This window comes from Passer montanus, unplaced genomic scaffold, assembly GCF_014805655.1.
Source record: "Passer montanus isolate IOZ18808 unplaced genomic scaffold, ASM1480565v1 scaffold5, whole genome shotgun sequence".
Classification (NCBI taxonomy): domain Eukaryota; kingdom Metazoa; phylum Chordata; class Aves; order Passeriformes; family Passeridae; genus Passer; species Passer montanus.
This window is the reverse complement of record NW_024369929.1, coordinates 14,577,240-14,593,884: the sequence shown is the minus strand read 5'-3', so window position 1 is coordinate 14,593,884 and position 16,645 is coordinate 14,577,240. Positions and strand designations below refer to the sequence as shown.

The following is a 16,645-nucleotide window of genomic DNA, read 5'->3' as shown; positions in this document are numbered from 1 at the left end:
TCGCTCGTGGGCTCTCCCGCCGCGCCGCAGGATGCTCGCTGCTCATCCACCAGGTCTCCTTCTCCCGCCTCCCCGTTAGGGAAGGCCGGGGCAGAGGCAGGAGCAGCGGCGGCCCCGCAGCATCCCGAGGCGCAGCATCCTCCCGGTCCCGCTCCGCTCCGGGTTTTGCTCGGCGCTCGCTCGCGCCGCCGCCGCCAGGGTCTGCTGCTCTCAGCGAGGGCCGGAAGGGAAGGGAAGGGAAGGGAAGGGAAGGGAAGGGAAGGGAAGGGAAGGGCGGGCGCGAGCCCCGTCCCCGCGCGGCCGCAGAGCGGAGCAGCGCCGGCGGAGCGACGCCGAGCTCTTGTTTACCAGCGCTCACTCTCTGTCGTGCACAGGGAGGCAGCGCGGAGGAGAAGGAGGAGGAGGAGGATTGAAGCGGGGGGGGAAGGCAGACGCGGCAGCAGAGCGCTGCGAACCGTGCTGCAAGCGAGCGGCGAATTAATCGGGAGGAGCAGCAGAGCAGCAGACCCTTCCCCCCCGTCTCCCTCCCCGCCCCGTTCCCTCCCCGGAGGAATTACAGACCCTTCGCAACAAGCTCCTGGGGTTTGACCTTCAGCAAACCGGATCGCCTTCCTCGCCCCCCGCAGCCCCCCCTGCTCACTCACTCACTCTCACACACACACACACACACACCCCCACACCTCTCCCGGATCCCCCTCCCCCTGCCTTGGGCTGGGCAGCGCCGGGGGAAGGTTCGCAGCGCGCGCGCACCCAGAGGAGGAGGGAAAAGAGGAGGAAAGGGAGGAAAGGAAAAAAAAAAAAAAAAAAAAAAGGAAAAGGATTTACAAATTCGTTGGGTGGTTTTTGTTGTTGTTGTTGTTGTCGTCGTCCTCCTCCCCCCCGCCCCCGCCGCGATGGCAAGGCGGCTCGGAGGGATGCGAAGAGGAGAGCTGCGGGGGGAGGAGGCGGGGTGCTGAGCGCTCCGCTCGCCCCGCTGCTGCTGCTGCTGCTGCCGCTGCTGCTGCTTTGTGTGTGTGTCCTGGATTCGGCTTTTTTTTCTTTTTTTTTTTTTTTTTTTTTTTTTCTTTTTTTTTTTGAGAAGGAGCTTGTGGCAGCCGCGCCGAGGAGAGGAAGAGGAGGAGTAGGGGGGAAGCCTTTTTAATTCATTTTCGACCCAAATTCTGCATTTCGAACCTCTGCAGGCAGCCGGACTCGTGGTGGCGGCGGCGGTGTTGTTGTGGGTGGTGGTTGTGCGTGGGGTGTCCCCCCCAACCTCCCCGGCGGAGCGGGGAGCGGAGCCGCGGGGATCCCGCCGGGGCAGCCCCGTCCCCGCGCGGGGGGACGGCGGAGCTGTTGTTGTTTTGTAATAGGATTGTCTGGGTCGCGCCCCCCCCCTTCCCCTCCCTCCGCGGCCCTCCCAGTTTTTGTGTCTCTGTGTGTGTGCGTGTGTGCGGTGTTTGAAAATGGAGGTTGAAGATGCCGACTGCCAGCCCCGATGTGCCTCGTGTTTGCGGCTCCTGTGCACGATGTACCACCGCAGCCAGCGCTGAGGGGAGACGGCGGCGCCCCCCGCCCGCCGCCCCGAGCCCGCCCCGCCGCCCCGGAGACAGCGTCGCCCCGGGGCTTCCATGCCTTGTTGTTGTTGCCGTTAATACATCGTGAATATCTGTGTATTTTTGGTGTGGTTGCTCCGGAAGATCAACACCCAGGGACCTCAACAACCCTCCGGTTTGCCGCTCCGAAGGGTCGTGGTTTTTTTTTTTTTTTTTTTCCTTCATTTCTTGAGGCAACGTGGATTTATTTACCCTGCCCCGCTGCTCCTCCGCCGCTCGTTATTTTTAGAGGACGGCGAGAGGAAAGAAAGCGAACAATTTTGGACTTCTTTTTGCTTTGTTTTGTTTTCGGAAAGGGGGATTTTGTCCAATTAAAGAAAGAGGAATGAAGTCTGGCGCTGGAGGAGGGTCCCTCGCCGTCGTCTGGGGGTTCCTGCTCGTCTTCGCCGCACTTTGTCTGTGGCCAACAAATGGGGAAAGTGAGTACAGTGCGTGCCCGGGGGGTGCGGCGAGGGACCCCGCCGTGAGGGAGCCCCCGAGTGAGGGGCTGCCGGGGAGGGGGGCGAGGGCGGCGGCTGCCTCTGTGTGTTTGGGGGGCGTGAGGGGGTCCCTGTGTTTGTGTGTGGGGGGAATGTTATTCTGTTAATGTGCGCGTGTGTGTGTGTGTGTTTATGTGGGTGTTGTGCGCGTATGTGAGGGGGGGTCCCTGTATGAATGTGTGTGAGTGGGCTGGTGATGGGGGGGCCTCCCTGCGTGTGTGGATGCGTGAGGGGCTCCCTGTGTTTGGGTGTGTGTGTGAGGGGCTCCCTGTGTGTGCGAGGGGGCTGCCGGAGGGGTTCCCTGTGTGTGCGAAGGGGTTCCCCGTGTATGTGAGGGGGTTCCCTGTGCGAGGGGCTCCCTCACCGTGTGTGTGTGTGCGTGAGGGGCTTCCCTGCGTGGCTGAGCTGTGTGCGAGGAGCTCCCTGTCCTTGGGGGGGGTTGTGAGGGCTCCCCGTTCGTACCGGGGTCCGTGTGAGGGGCTCCCTGCCCGTGGCTGTGAGGGGGGCTCCCGGGGCTCGCGCCGTTTCCCGCCGCGGCGCCGAGCGGGTCTCGCCCCTGCCCGCGGGGCTCTGCGTGTTTTCCTCCTGTTACGCGTCTGCTCCTCGAGCACGTTTAACAACCCGGGGCCGCGCGTCTCCCTCCCTGCCGTGCCCGCCTTCCTTCCCGGGAGGCGGCTGCCTGGTTGTACACACGGGTCGGCAGCACCGCAGCCCCGAGCCCGGCGGAGGGGGCCGTGCCCCTCCTTTGTGTCCCCCCCGAGCGCGGGGCAGCGCTCAGACGCCGCAGCCAGGGCTGCGAGCTGCGTAGTAAACACTCGCAGGCTGGGAAGGACGCCGCTCGCTTTCCCCGCATGGAAGGAGCTTGATCTCTGTCAATATTTAGAGGCTGTATGCAATAACCTGCCGTAGTGAGTGAGGAATTCCTGGAAATGAACGCCTTGCCTTTTATTGCCGCTTTACCGCCGAGGAGGGGTTTCACTCGCTGTGCGCGGGGTGCGGAATTACGGCGGCATCCCGCAATCTAAAGGTCACAGGCTGCCGTTAATTAAAAAAAAATAAAAAATTAATTCACACTTTGACGCCTTACGTTTGTGGTTAAATAGAAAGGTTTGATGGCCGAACGCGCTGCGATCTTAGGGGTGATGCATTTTCCTGAGCGGCCGTGGCGCACCCAGCGCCGAGGCTGGAGCAGCGCGCGAGCCGCTTCCCCGGGAACACCGGGAACACCGGGAGAACGTGGATCGGGGTGCGGGCCCCGCTCCCTCCTGCTGCCGCGATCCCCAGCCCATCCCCGCGGCCGCCCGCCTCGCTCGGGAGCTGCCGGAGCCCCGACTTTGTTTTCGTGCCTTTCCAACCTGTGATTGTGTTGCAGTGCCCGCCCCTCTCGGGCGCAGGGGGAATCGAGGGGGCAGGGAGGGCTGCGCTGCCATTGATTACACTGCAATCATCGCCGGATTAATCCCGGGGCTGATCGGTTTTCTCCTGGTATGTCGGGCTCACGCTGGATTGAGGATCTCTTGCATGAAATTAGCCTTCCCTTGTTTCCTGGAGTATCTCTGTGGACGGGGAGATGGTAAATGTGCCTTGGAGCCCGACCATTTTAAACAGTGCTCCCTCTCCTTCAGCGTCTGCAGAAACAGGGATGTTCCTGTACTGCATCCTGATGCTTTAATTTCTTCTGCCGTGTGTTTTTCAGTACCCTCCTGGAGCTGTTGTTGTGTGCCTCTCCCTTTCGGAAAGATACGCATTGTTGGAGGGAAGGAACGAGGAGATCAAATTTCTCCATTTTAAATGTAAAGGGAAAGAATTTAGGAGGCAGGAGGGCTTTCTGAAAGAAGTGGTTTCAGATTGAAAAGAAAGGGAAGTTCTTTGGATGCACTGGCAGTGAGGCTAAGCACACAAAAAAAGATAAGTGAGCAAGAAGCACATAGACGGAGCCTGTAATGCATGTTGAGTAATAATTATGTTTCGTTAGGCAGTAAATGCCTGTTAACTCCTTTCAAATGAAGGCCCAGCTTAGGCTTTTGGGCCAGCCAGGGCTGGAGAGCTGCAGTCTTACTTCCATGAGTTGAACTTTTTGGCTAGAGCTGTTTTCAAGAGGGGAGATTAATCTTTAAGTTTAAAAACAAAACCCCCGTGCCCTTCTTCAGGGAAGGGCTTACAAAGGATCCAGTAGCGTGGAGAAACAGAGCAGGAGGAGGAGGAGATTTGGTGCATTCTTAAACTGCTAGGATACACACTTAGAATTGTTTTCCTTGTCTTACCTGGTACAAAGTACCTTGAAATAAAAATGCTCACCCAGCTCTGGCAATGAAGTAATGCAGGAAGAATATGTTAGGATTTTAGGTTCTAGTCCTCTGAAGTGTTTGTGGTTACCACTTACCTAAAATGAGCATCCCGAATGAAATATCTTCTGAAGAAGATCCAGGCATTTAAATAAGGGAAGATATGCTGAAAAACTTGTCTTAGCTGAATACTGCCTCTAATCGATTGTCTTTGTAGTTTACAGTTTAATAGCCTTTGTTTTCACGAGTTATTGCTGAAAGAATTTTGCTGTTAGGGGGAAAAATGATCTCCAGAGCAGATGTTTTACATCTCTTCATATTCTTCTCTCTCCCCACAATAGTGGAAGGAAGATTAATCTTAATTTTTATTTGTTTTTCATATATACTGTGTCATAGCTAAAAGGCACTTCCATTTTCGGTCAAACAAGCAAGGCATTCCTAAATAGGAATACAAAGGAGTTACAACTGGAGGGGAGAGACCCATCCCTTTAATGCTAAATTATATAAAATGTGTGTGTAGTTATGTGACAGAAACCTCTTTAAAATGCAGGTAGCTTCAGTGGAGAGCTTCTGATTCAGAAAAAGTCATTAAAAAATGCTGAGAATTCCCTGAGATTGTGTTAGAACGGCACAAAAATGGAAATGAGAAGACCTTTCATTAAGCTAGAGTTTGTGGTGCTGTACCCGTGCGTTTGATGTGTAATTCTACAACTGTTGGAGGCTGTTTGATGCTGGGGGTGGGTTTAGGATGAGGCATAAACACGGTGTGTTTTCTTCTTTTTCTCCCTACAGCATGATGGGTGGTTTGATTTTCAGTGTATTTACAGAGGGAATGTCTAGGAGGGAACGGGTTAAACACTTAGAAGGAAAATAATAGTTTTAGGTGTGATAATACTTCAGATTGATGGATATCTTGATGGGTCCGCTCATGTCAGCGCCGAGCTTCTGTTTGTCTATCCAGGCTGGATGTTGTGTTTCTGATAATGAGCAGTAGCTCATGCTGATGCCTAATCTCTCTCCCAGGTTGCTTGGTAAAGCCCTCATGACCTGCTGAGTGTCTGCGTTACACACACCTCGCTTTTGCATCAGCATTGTCCTGTACGCCCAGTGGTTAGGGAATGGTGGTAACCGGGAGTTGGATAATTCCTGCTGTAATTTGGGCTGTGAGTAGAAAATGCCAGAGCCAGTGAGGAGTTGGCGTCAGGGGGGTTCAGCACAAAGGGGAGAGGAGGGAAGTGTGCAGGGAGTGATGGTGCCTGGAGTCCGGGGCAGGGAGGGTGAGCCAGGCACTACTTGGACCTTTTTTTCATTGTGTTGGGTTGGACTCCTGGTTTGCAAACCAGAACTGGAGCAAAGGCTTGTGTGAGTCAGAAACTGAGAGGGTTAGGAAATGGAAGGGACTTAGCTAATATCAGGCAAAATGTGTTAAACGTGAGGAAGCAGAGGGATGGGTGTGGAAAAAGGGTGTGTTGGAAGTTTCAGTGTTGAACCAGCACTGGGGGGTTTTGTGTGTGTAAAGTGAAGAAAATTTAACTTAGTTTTTATGTTCTGAGAAGTGAGGGAAGGAAGGGGCTGCCGAGAGCAAGAAGACAGATCAATTAGATTGACTTCAGCAAAACAGAAGACATCATTTATTTGGTTTAATAGGGAAATTGCTCAGATATGATCAACTACTGTGTTAATTTTCATGTCAGCTTTTCCCTGACGTGTTTTTCCTCCAAACTAATTCTAGGGTATAGCTAAAGCACACGCCAGTGATGCTGAAATTGTTTTCATCTCGAAAGATACGCACGAAATCTAATGTTAAAGAGCATCCACGTGATGATTTTTGAATCTTTCTTCATTGGTAAATAATTAATTTCTATCAGTATGTGTTACCATGGGAAAAGTTGTTTCAAATCCTGTTTAATTTTCTGCTAAACTGGCAATTTACTAAGGAGCTCTTGGAGGAGAATTTTTTTTGAGCATCTAACATTTAAAATTAAAATCCATTTCAGGGCTGAAACTATTAGCTTTAAAGGATAATTTCAGTTCATGTTTAACTAATGCCTTTTCTCTTCCCCAGTAATTTCTGTTTTCTTTTTACTCTGAGGTAGATTTTACCAGTGATCACTGGAACGATTATCTCAGTGAGAGCAGAAGAGGCAGTTTTGTTAAATGATTAATTATATTGTGTGTATATTCCACCTGTGTGAATTGTGAGCTACCGCAAACTTCATTGTAGAGAAGTTTGTTTATGGTCCTGAACTTTGAGAGAGAGAGGGAGAGAGAGAGGCAATAACCCATGCAGGAAACCTGTTTTTCTCACACTGGATGTTAACTTTGTGATCCCACACAGCAAACAACTTATCTAGCTCATCATCTCTAATGGCTCTAAAGTTCATAACTTACAAAATGTGATGAATTAAATTATTTTCAAGAAGTTAATGTATTTATCTGAATTATCTGTAGTTAAATTAATGAACTTCATGGGCATTATTGAACTTGAAAAGTGGATGGCAACTGAAAAAAATTCCTGGAACTTTGGTTTATGAAATTAAATACATTCTTACTTGCATCTCAGTGTAAAGCTTTCACATTTGGAAATGCTTTCGGATGTTATCAAGTAGCAGCTGTTTTTTATTTATATGTGATTGCGTACATAGGAATGGGTAAACTGCAGTTTATTATTGAAAACTATTGTGGATGCTAAATTTAAAAAAAAAGCTGCAGTTTAACTAATTGTCTTGGGAGTCTCATAATTAAAGTTGTTGCAGATTTGTAGTTGCAGTTTAATTTGGATCTTCCTGACAGAGCTGAGCTTTTAAGGTTTCTGGGCTTTGGTGCTAATGGAACGTGCTGCTTTTAAGAGTTTATGTGCAGAAAGACTTTGAGAATGCAGTGATGTGTTTGAAAGGTAGAAATACTGTTTTAGTATTTTGATCTATTTGACATGTATAATTTTTCTATCACTGTAAATTGTATAGACAGCTTCTTTGTGTAGGTTAGTTGGATTAGTTTTTATGATTTATGAAAGCCACTTAAAAAAGAATAGTTTCACTTTTTTTTTTTTTGTACAAAAGCAGAACTCAACAAACAGCAGTAGATGAAGACACATTGGTGGTTGTTAGCCAGCCTGTCTTGTGTGTGGTTTTTTTGGGCTGCTTTTTTTCCCTGTTAGCCAAGTCATGACAGGTACAATCTGGACTGATTTCTGGAGTACTGTATTTGTCTTTTTTTGTGTCCAGAACTGTCTGAGTGAAACTTTGAGGACAGGCAAATGATCAGCAGCACACAGTGTTCATTCATATGTTCCTGTGCTCTGCAAACAGCTGTACCGAGTCCTCAAGCTCAAAGATAGATTCTGGTTCCTTTGGACAGGACTTGTTGGTTTTGCTCATTAAGTTTGATAACAGTTTGACTTATTAATTAATTAAGGAGATGCATTTTGGCAAACCTAAGTGTGTTGTGAAGGTTTAACTCACCCTTATCGCTGAAAGTTTTGCTTTCTAACCTTTGCAAATGCAAAACATGAACCGTTCCCTTAGGATATCTTGCAAGACACCAATTAACTTCTTCAGTGTTGATATCCTCAGGAAGTTGCTGTTGTGGCACAAGATTGTTTAAAATGTGCTGAAAAGCAAAGTTGTTGTTTCTTTATTTACAGATTGATTTGCATATGACTCCTGAGCTTTAATGTAACAGAATTGTATTTTTTTGTTTGTTTTGGAATGTACATTTCCAGTTAGTCTGTTTCTTTCTTGGTAAACTTGATGGTATGAGCAGAAACAAACATTTGTATATTTCAGCAACTTCCCAGAGAATTTTTTTCAATGAGACTGTTTTCTTTGACCTATCTGAGGAAAATGGATCTTGTGCCCCAATAAAGTACTAAGTTTATTCCTTTTGAGGACCAATCCACTAGTAAATAATTGGGTAGAATACCAAATGCACACTTTTGACACAGCACAAAGTAATTTTAATAATAATAATTTAGAACAGTAATTCCCGCTGTCACTAAAGTGCTGACCGGGTTGATTTTTAAGACTGTTTCATTGTTGACTTTAAAAAAAGTGTCCATGATACAAATAAATCTTTTAAAGCAGGAAACAGTTGTGCTGCTCGTGTATGTGCTTTACCACCACAGTTTGTAAGTGCGGTGTGTGTGCCCTGCTTTGGTTTGTGGAGGTGTGTTTGGGGCATTCCCCTGGCCGAATGAGTTTGTTTGCCTGTGCTGCCAGCGAGGCACACGTTGCTGCAATGGCTCTGTGACCGGTCAGGGAATGTTATCTCCAGCCCCTTATTGGTGCCATTACATGCTGTAAAGATAGCTCTGTTTACTTGGAAGTGTGAGCATCAACTGATCAAAACACTTTCTCTTAACAGGTGGGCTTTTTTTGGAGTTCTTTGTTGAACATCCCTTCTGCCTGTGCTGGGAGCGGTGTCTGAAAGTGACAATATCAGGCAGATGCAGGAAATATTAAGAGGTTTTAATGATGGAGGCAAACTTTACACAAGTGGTTATCCCCTGCTGTTGAATTGGTGATGGGTCATTTTTACTGACTGTTTCCAGCAGCTTTGTAGTTTTTTCCTTTAATATGAACAATTTGCAAATTACTACACTACTCATTTAAGTGAGCTCCTTACACAATACTGTTCAAATAGCAGAGGGTTTGATTGGAGGCAGGAAAGAAGAATTTTTTGAAGTTCAGAATGCATGAAATGAATACATGCTGAAGTAGTCAAAGATCCCTTGTACTTTATCAGAGAGCAGTCTGCTTGAATGAAAGGTACTGTACCTGCTGTTAAGTTTATAAACTTGGTTTATACAGATTACTTTTTAAATTATTCATGATGCTATGTTACAAGTATATCTGACAGGTTTAAAATAAATGGCTTGATGGTAAGAGGGAGCATGCATAAATTAGAGCTGGGATAATGTGCTCTTTGAAGTATCTCTCCCATTTGTTACTACTGGAATACAGTAGGTAACTGCAGCTGAGTGTGTGATTCTGAAGCGAGAGTACATCATTATCTTCAAACTGTGGTGTAGTGGCAGTTCTTGTGTAAGACAGATGAGACGAAGCTGCAGGGAGGACCAAGGTGCTCGCTTTGTTTTTAGTTACAGACGCATTTCTGCTGAAACAGGCAGAGCGTTTATGGGCTGAAAAGTTTAAGCGCAGCAGTTGAAAGGGTCTGCTGATTGCTGTGTGTTGCTGAGGTTAGGGTGGCATCGCTTTGTTTTATTTACTCTTCCCTGTTAGCATTGCTGTGGGTTTGTAAGAGCTGTTCTAGCAAGGTGCTTGTACTTAGTGGGACCTGGTGTCTGATTTGCATATGGATCGTGGTACTCAGCTTGAGAAATCTTCCAGGAGAAGTTTGCAAGAGCTGAGCCTTTGTGTTTGGAGAGCGTTTTTGGTGGGGAAAGAGAATTCCAGGTCTCTTGGATGCAGAAACAGCTTCCCCAAACATAAATTGACTCAGTGCTGATTTTCATGATTCTGTAGACAGGCAGCTCATCATATTGAGAAGCCAGGTCCCAAAGGAGTTTATGGGATAGGGGAAAAAGCCCTCATAATGATGTGTGATAGAGCAGCCATAAAAATGATTGCAGGATTTTCTGAAAGTGGAAGGTCTTCTTGTAGACAGGGATAGTTCAAATCTTAAGCCTTAGTCAAAGGGATACAGCATTTTGGAGAAAGATCTGGTGACAGCTGCCCCTGGAAACTGTCTATAACCAACTTCTTACAAGAGAATTGGCTTGTGCTTGCAGGGAAGGGTTTTATCCTGGATCTCGCTGGGCTGCTTTCCTTATTATTTCCATTGGCTTCAGTTTGGAGTTGTCTCCACATTTTGACCTTCTACAAGTAGTACTTTTTACTCCCCTGCTGCTCTTCTCACATCCCCTTGGTATGTCTGTGTGAGAGCAGGCTTGAAAGGTTTGCAGAGTGCACTCTGTTCGTGTTGGGCAGGGAGTGAGGAGCCAGCCCTGCACGGTAGGAACGGGCAGCTGACCTCGGAGTAACACCTGGCTGAAGTGTGAAGGGTTGAAATGGCAATGGAAGTTCCTTGTTTGCCGTGTCTCTGTGCTCTGCCAGGGCAGGAATTAGTTTTATTGTGTTCTTTTTTTCTCTTTTTTGGGATTTTTGGTGTGTAGATCAGTTGTTGTCTTCCTTAGTCAATTCAGTGTGTCCCTCTGGGGATTTGGTTTGTTCTCCAGAATACTGCTGGACTTACATAGCATGGATTGGTTTGGATAGAAGGGGGAGCCCACTGGAATTGTGATGGAGCCTGACTTCCACTACTGGATCAGCTGTTGCTTCTCTCTGGTTGTTCTGAACCCCAGCAGGATGAAGCAGCTTGTGATGCTGTACTGCTTGCAGTTAACATCATCTTTCAGTTCATTGTGGCTGAAGCTTTTGTCATGTTGTTTGTTTGTGAGATGGATGTCAATTATTGGTCCCTTGCAAACACTGTGTGTCCTGTGATGTATGGAATGAGTGAATATCCACCTGTGTTCAGAGATACAGGTAAGTTACTGTTACTCTGTGCACTTTCCTCCTCTTCCTCACGCCGGAGAGATGGGAGGCTGGGGGAAACTGAAGACAAACAGGATATGTGACCACTTGGATGTGCAGGAGGATGCAGAAAGTCAAAGAGTCTGTTGTTAGTCCTGTTGCTTGTGCACCTTGGATGTGGAGGATTTGTGTTATTAAGTGATGTTGTTTTCCCTGCAGCTACGCCTTTGGTGGAGCTGGGGTCTCTGCAGTTGTCCCTGTAGAGAAGAGTAGCATTGGGGTGTAAGAAAAACAAGTTTGTTACTTCAAACTTGAGACTTGGCTTGGTTAGAGACTGACTTGAGCCTGCCAGGGTCCTGCCTGGGAGTGACTGAAGGTTTGTTTGTTTCGTTTTTTGCGTGACTGCTAATAAAATGTTTATATTTTTGTCACATTGGAGTAGACTGACTACGTGTACAAATATTTTCACTTATACTGTCCCAACAAGAGGCATGACATACATATTGAATGTTCATATTCTGGTGTGAGAGTCTCTTTTAAGATTCAAGCTTAGATATTCCTGGCTGGGTTGTGGTTCTGAATGGCCAGTGAAGGAGCAAAGGCCCTTCCAAGTCAGTGCAGTTGTTGTCCTGCAGGAATCAGGCAGAGAAGTGCAGTGGAGTGTGTGTGCTGGAGGTTCTGGGCTGCAGCAGAGCACACATGGAACACACATCTGTTTGTACACGGGCTGTGCAGCTCTTTGGGTAGTTCATTGTTTAAATAAACATGTTGCATTAGCTGTGAGGCTGCAGTGCCAAATGCCCACTGATGAGATGTATGAGGGTTTTGTTGTTCCCAAGCCACAGTGAGGAACACAACAGCTTTATAATTCAACACGTTTGAGGAAGATTACAGAAAGAATTTGGGGTGGATCGAAATCAGCACTTCAAAAGCGACAGCTTTAGAGTAACTCCGCTACAGCACAGCGCAGCCCATGGAAAATCACTGTCATCTTAACAGATGCAGTGTTATTTTGGAGATTCCACTGTATAAATACATGGACTGTGGTTAAATTGTGATGGTAACAGATGCAATCTCAGTTCTCGATTCTTTCATCTCCTTAATATTTAAAAATACCCCACAAAGTGAAAAAAAAACCCCATCCAACATCAAGGCTGAAAATATTCCTTCTGTAAATCGCTGGGGCTGTACCTTTAGGGCCTGATATTATTTTGGGTGCATCACTGTGGATGAAATTTGGGGAGAGTAAATGCTCATCTCTGTGACGGAGCTGCAAATGCTGCTACTCACGATTTATTGTACCATTTGCATATGAATGGAATTATTCAGCTGTACTTAAGAAATGTCAGCGAGATTGAAGTCAGAGTTGGTTAACCTGGCAAAAAGATATTTCCAGTATTTTTCATGAAAGAAAGTGATAGTATGTAGACAAGAATTACACATTCCACTGGCTAAGCCAGCACTGTCTGAGGATTTTCTTGGTGTCTTTGTAGTTGATATCAGTGACTTTATTTTTAAATTTGTCTGTAATACATTGCAGTGTTGAAGGGAAAGAGAGTTGCAATGTGGGAATCAGATGCTGTATCATAATGCTGCATAGTTGTGTTCACATTTGTTTTTCTTTCCAGATTTGATTTTGTTTAAATACTGTTTTGAAAAGTATAAATTCAAGGCAAGGGTCTTCCTTTTAACGAAGAGCAAATAAAGCATAGCAAGATGTTGCTACCAGTGCATTCACCTTTATCCATCCACTAGTTGGATAGAAAAGCCTCAAGTTAAATACTGTAATTTTAAATACAGGATTTTAAAAGGAACTAGATAATTTGTGTGAGCATTGGTAGTCATGCATGCTAAAATAAGGAGTGATCACATCTCGTGCTTCAAGAGCTGCCAGTATTGAAGAAATTGTATTCCTCCTCCAGGTGTCTGTATTTCCCTCCCCATTTGTAAAATACAGAAAGTGCTGCCCTTGGGGGGTGGTTAAAGGCTTAGTTTCTGCAGCAGGGACATGACTTGGGATGCTCGTGTGGCTCTGTCATCCAGGTGACAGCACTTTCACTGGGAAGCTGCTCCTTGCCAGGCGTTCTATGACTGTACTCTGAACAGAAGTGTGAGGATGGGGGTGTTGGCATCAGCTGACTGATGAGGAGAATAGTATATTACACTAAAAATACACCCAGGTCTTCACAGGCAGCTGTGAACATTACCTGGTGTCATGTGCAGCAAGAATGAAACAAGAGTTGAGGCGGGTTGAGCGTGGCTCGGCCTCGCAGCGAGGATGTGCTGGGATGCTCTCCGTTCCTTCCGTAGGATTTCTGTTCCTTCAGGAGCAGCTGCTCACAGAAATGTGCAGCTCTTCAGTGTTTCCTGCTTGTTGCACGTGTGGCCACAGCCCTTGTTCAGTGCAGGACCAAAACGCTGCTCTGAGCTCAGCATGACTGTCCCTGCTCCCAGTGTCTCGTGCCTCCAGTTTGTGTTCAGTGCCCTTGCAGCTTCTCCCAGAGCTGCTGGCATGGGAGGAGGTGAATCCTGTTTTCATGGGGAGAAGGGCAGAGCAGAGGGGCTGAGGATGTAATTCCCATGTCATGTTTCCTGATTTTTGCAGGGGGAGGGAGGGATGCTCCATTTGGGATGTCTGCACACCCTGGTTGTGTGCATTCCCCTCTGTTCTCATGGAGGTGCTCTGTGAGAGGCCAGGGGGATGGGATTGTGTGGCTTTGCAGCCTTCTGGCGAAAATGTTGTGAATTTTGGTCCAATTTGTCCTTCAATGTTTATTTCTTCCTTAGTATGAAGGCCTCAGAGCACTACTAGTATGTATTCTTTTTCCTTTTCTTGAGATGAAGTAAATGGTTTTCATAGTGACTTACAACAGCAAGCAGGAAGAGCTCGCTCGGAATACACAGTTTTAATCTCATTTTGCATATTTTTAGTTGGATTTTTTTAATGACTGAGCTGTTAGAACTCTGATTCACAAACAACCATTTTTGAAAGTACAGACCTTTTTGCTAGTGAATAGCAATGTGTTTCTACAAATTCATGTAAATAATTAGATGCCTTGGATGCATTGGCTCAGATCCTTAATTTTCACATTTTTAAGTGACAAAATGGCAAATGATGTATTTTCTGGTAGATTACTTCTCATTTGTGTTATTTTTTTATTTGGATGGAAAATGGAATTTTAATTGAAATGCAGAAGATCTGGGTTTTGAGACTTAATTAAAACTCCAAGTGTGAAGGAGAGGCATGATTAAAATAAAATAAACAGAGAAAATAGTTTTTCATTGTTTCTCAAAAGTTTAGAGTTCATAGATCTTGCCCACTGACTGCTTCCCAGGTTTCTATGCAGGGAGTCCTTTTTAATTTGGGATTAAGAGTGAACTGTTGGAGTAACCTGAAATGAGGCACTGCAGAAGTAGCTGTTGAAGGTAAAAGCTCTCTGAGCATTGCATCAAAGGGTGGCTCCAAGAGAGCGCTGAACAGCAAATTCGCCAGTCCCAGCTTTTTTTTGGGTGTAAATTATATGCTTACTATTTTTATTTTATTTAAATTACAGTAGGCATTTGCCCTAATATATGCTGTTACAATTTCATGTTAGATTTGTAATTAAGTTTATTTTTAGAAGAATGCATTTAAGTGGTTTATATAAAATGATTTTCTATTTTTGTAAATGAAATAATTGTTTTTTATTGACTTTCGATTTCATGCAAATGTGGGGTTTTTTTCTTTGGCTTGAAGGTTGTGTAAGCAGAAAGAAATTAATGATTTGAGAGTGTTTTCATAATACGAAGAATAGAAGATTTGTTGTCAGTAGCTGGGGACACTGATGGGCAGAGTTAACTCTTATTTAAACGTGTTCAAATTGAGCGATGGATGGATGTTAGAGGGTGTGGTACAGTTGGTTGGTATAATAAAATTTGCCATTGATTATTTTTCTTGGTTGAAATGAGAAAGACAAATTGTGAGTGCGTTCGGGATCTGACGCAAAACCGTCAGAATGTCGCAATCCCAAAAATTTCGCAATCCGGGGAAAATCTGATGGACAAGTGAGTGTTAATTGTGAGTGAGCCAGATTTGCTATTTTTAATTTGGCCTCGCTATCACGTCTCTTCACAGATGAATTCAAAGGCTACGGGGAGTTGAATGATGAGTCACTATTGAGTTAGTAAAATCACAATTGATCTCCATTTCCTGTTGATTCCAAAATTACTGAAGTGTGAAAGCTGAGAGTGACTGATCACTTCTTGGAGGGGAGTTCGAGGGTGGAATGTGGAAGTGACTGTCTCTGCAGTACCTCAGCGCTGCCCCGGTGCCGGCACAGGGGAGTGCAGCGGGAGCAGGTGTGTGTGTGATGGGCTGAGTTACCTCCCAGCAATGACAGTCCGCACACTCCAACACGCTCGCCCCGCAGCCAGCTGGGGGGAAGAGGTGTCTGAAGTGGCTAATGATAGAAGCTGAAGATTAAAGTTTGCATGAGTCTCCTCGGTACTGGAGTTCTTTCTAACTGGCCTGTGTTCCTGTTGCTTGGCTCAGACCATTCATTCTCCCCCGAAATCCCAGTGCTCCCAGTGCTGCTGCTGTGGCAGTGCCCTGCTCCTCTGCAGCAAGGCACAGTGGCACAGGAGGGATGCAGGGGCAGCAGTGGGGTGGGACACAGAACATTTTGTGTGTCTGTTGTTGTTTGTAATTACCTTTTGATGGATGGCAAATCGTCTGTCATTCTGCAGCTTTGTTCTTTTCTTGTGATGGAAATGCTCTTTTGACAGATACTAATTAGAAACACTGTGGTTATGTGCAGGTAAGATTTAAAATTTGTCTTTTTTCCTTCCTAGAACTTACTCTTAGCAGAACCTTTTCTTCCTTTGGTTAGGAACTATTAAGTCACATTACTAGACTCTGCCCACGTTGCATATGTGAGAGTAAATTCTGCTGAAAGGGGATTTGTTGGAAGAAATTAAAGGGAGGATGTACACTGTTCTGAGTTATACTGGAAGCAGGCTATAAAGAAGCCTTGAATTATCACTTCAGGAAAAGAGAACTTAGTTTAGTTCCCTGGAGGACTAAGAGGAGGTGGGAGGATGCTCTTCTGGTGCATCCCTCAGAAAATTCAGATTTTAAAGAATCTTTCTGAAGGGGTATTTTCAAAGGGGAGGTAACAGCCTGTGTTCTGCCTAACTTTTCAGATGGTCTTTGAACCACTGTAACTTGTCTTGGCTGTACATTCTGATATACTGTGTTAAAAAAGAAATAAAGAACCAAGAGAAGAAGAAATGCTTTTCCTTGGAAAGCATTTACAAGTTTTCCTCAATGTTGCCATAATTAGGATTGTCGAAAACTGAGAGTGGGGGAAAAAGGGATGGCTGACCCTCCTGTCTGTGAACAGCTCAGTTTTTGAATTTGTAAACAAAACAGGAAAAAAAAAATCCTGCCGGCTTCCTGACAGGCAGGGTGTGCGGTTTTCAGTCAGAGGAGCTGATTCAGTTGGTCTGGCTTTTGCAAGGGAACAACGAGAGGAATAAATTGCTCTGAGAGGGTGTAAAGAACTTTCCTTTCCTCCAGAAAAAAGTTGAGCAAACATGGAGCACTGAGTTGCATGGTTGAAATTTGGTGAGGCGTGGAAAGGACACTGGTTTTCAGCAAAGTATGATGTTTGTTCAGGGTGTTGTGAATTCAGGAGTAAGAGCTGCCACACTTTAAAGACACCTCTCAGTCGAACTGAGGTTTAGAGGAGCTGCAAGAAGCTTTATGAGGAGCGATCTTGGCAGTTCTCAATGCTGCCGCTTGCAGAGCATCT

The 16,645-nt window shown here is 46.0% G+C and overlaps 1 protein-coding gene across 2 annotated transcripts in view; it reads left to right on the top strand.

Annotated features, from left to right (window-relative positions):
• Positions 1-1,847: 1,847 nt before the first annotated feature.
• IGF1R (insulin like growth factor 1 receptor) overlaps positions 1,848-16,645 on the top strand; it is a 170,099-nt gene continuing 155,301 nt past the window's right edge. The window contains exon 1 of one of the 2 annotated variants that reach the window (XM_039722726.1): positions 1,848-2,011. In XM_039722726.1, the coding sequence (XP_039578660.1) occupies positions 1,918-2,011 (94 nt within the window). In that variant the 5' untranslated portion in view covers positions 1,848-1,917. The remainder of the gene's footprint in view (positions 2,012-16,645) is intronic. The other variant, XM_039722727.1, reaches the window with a different exon arrangement.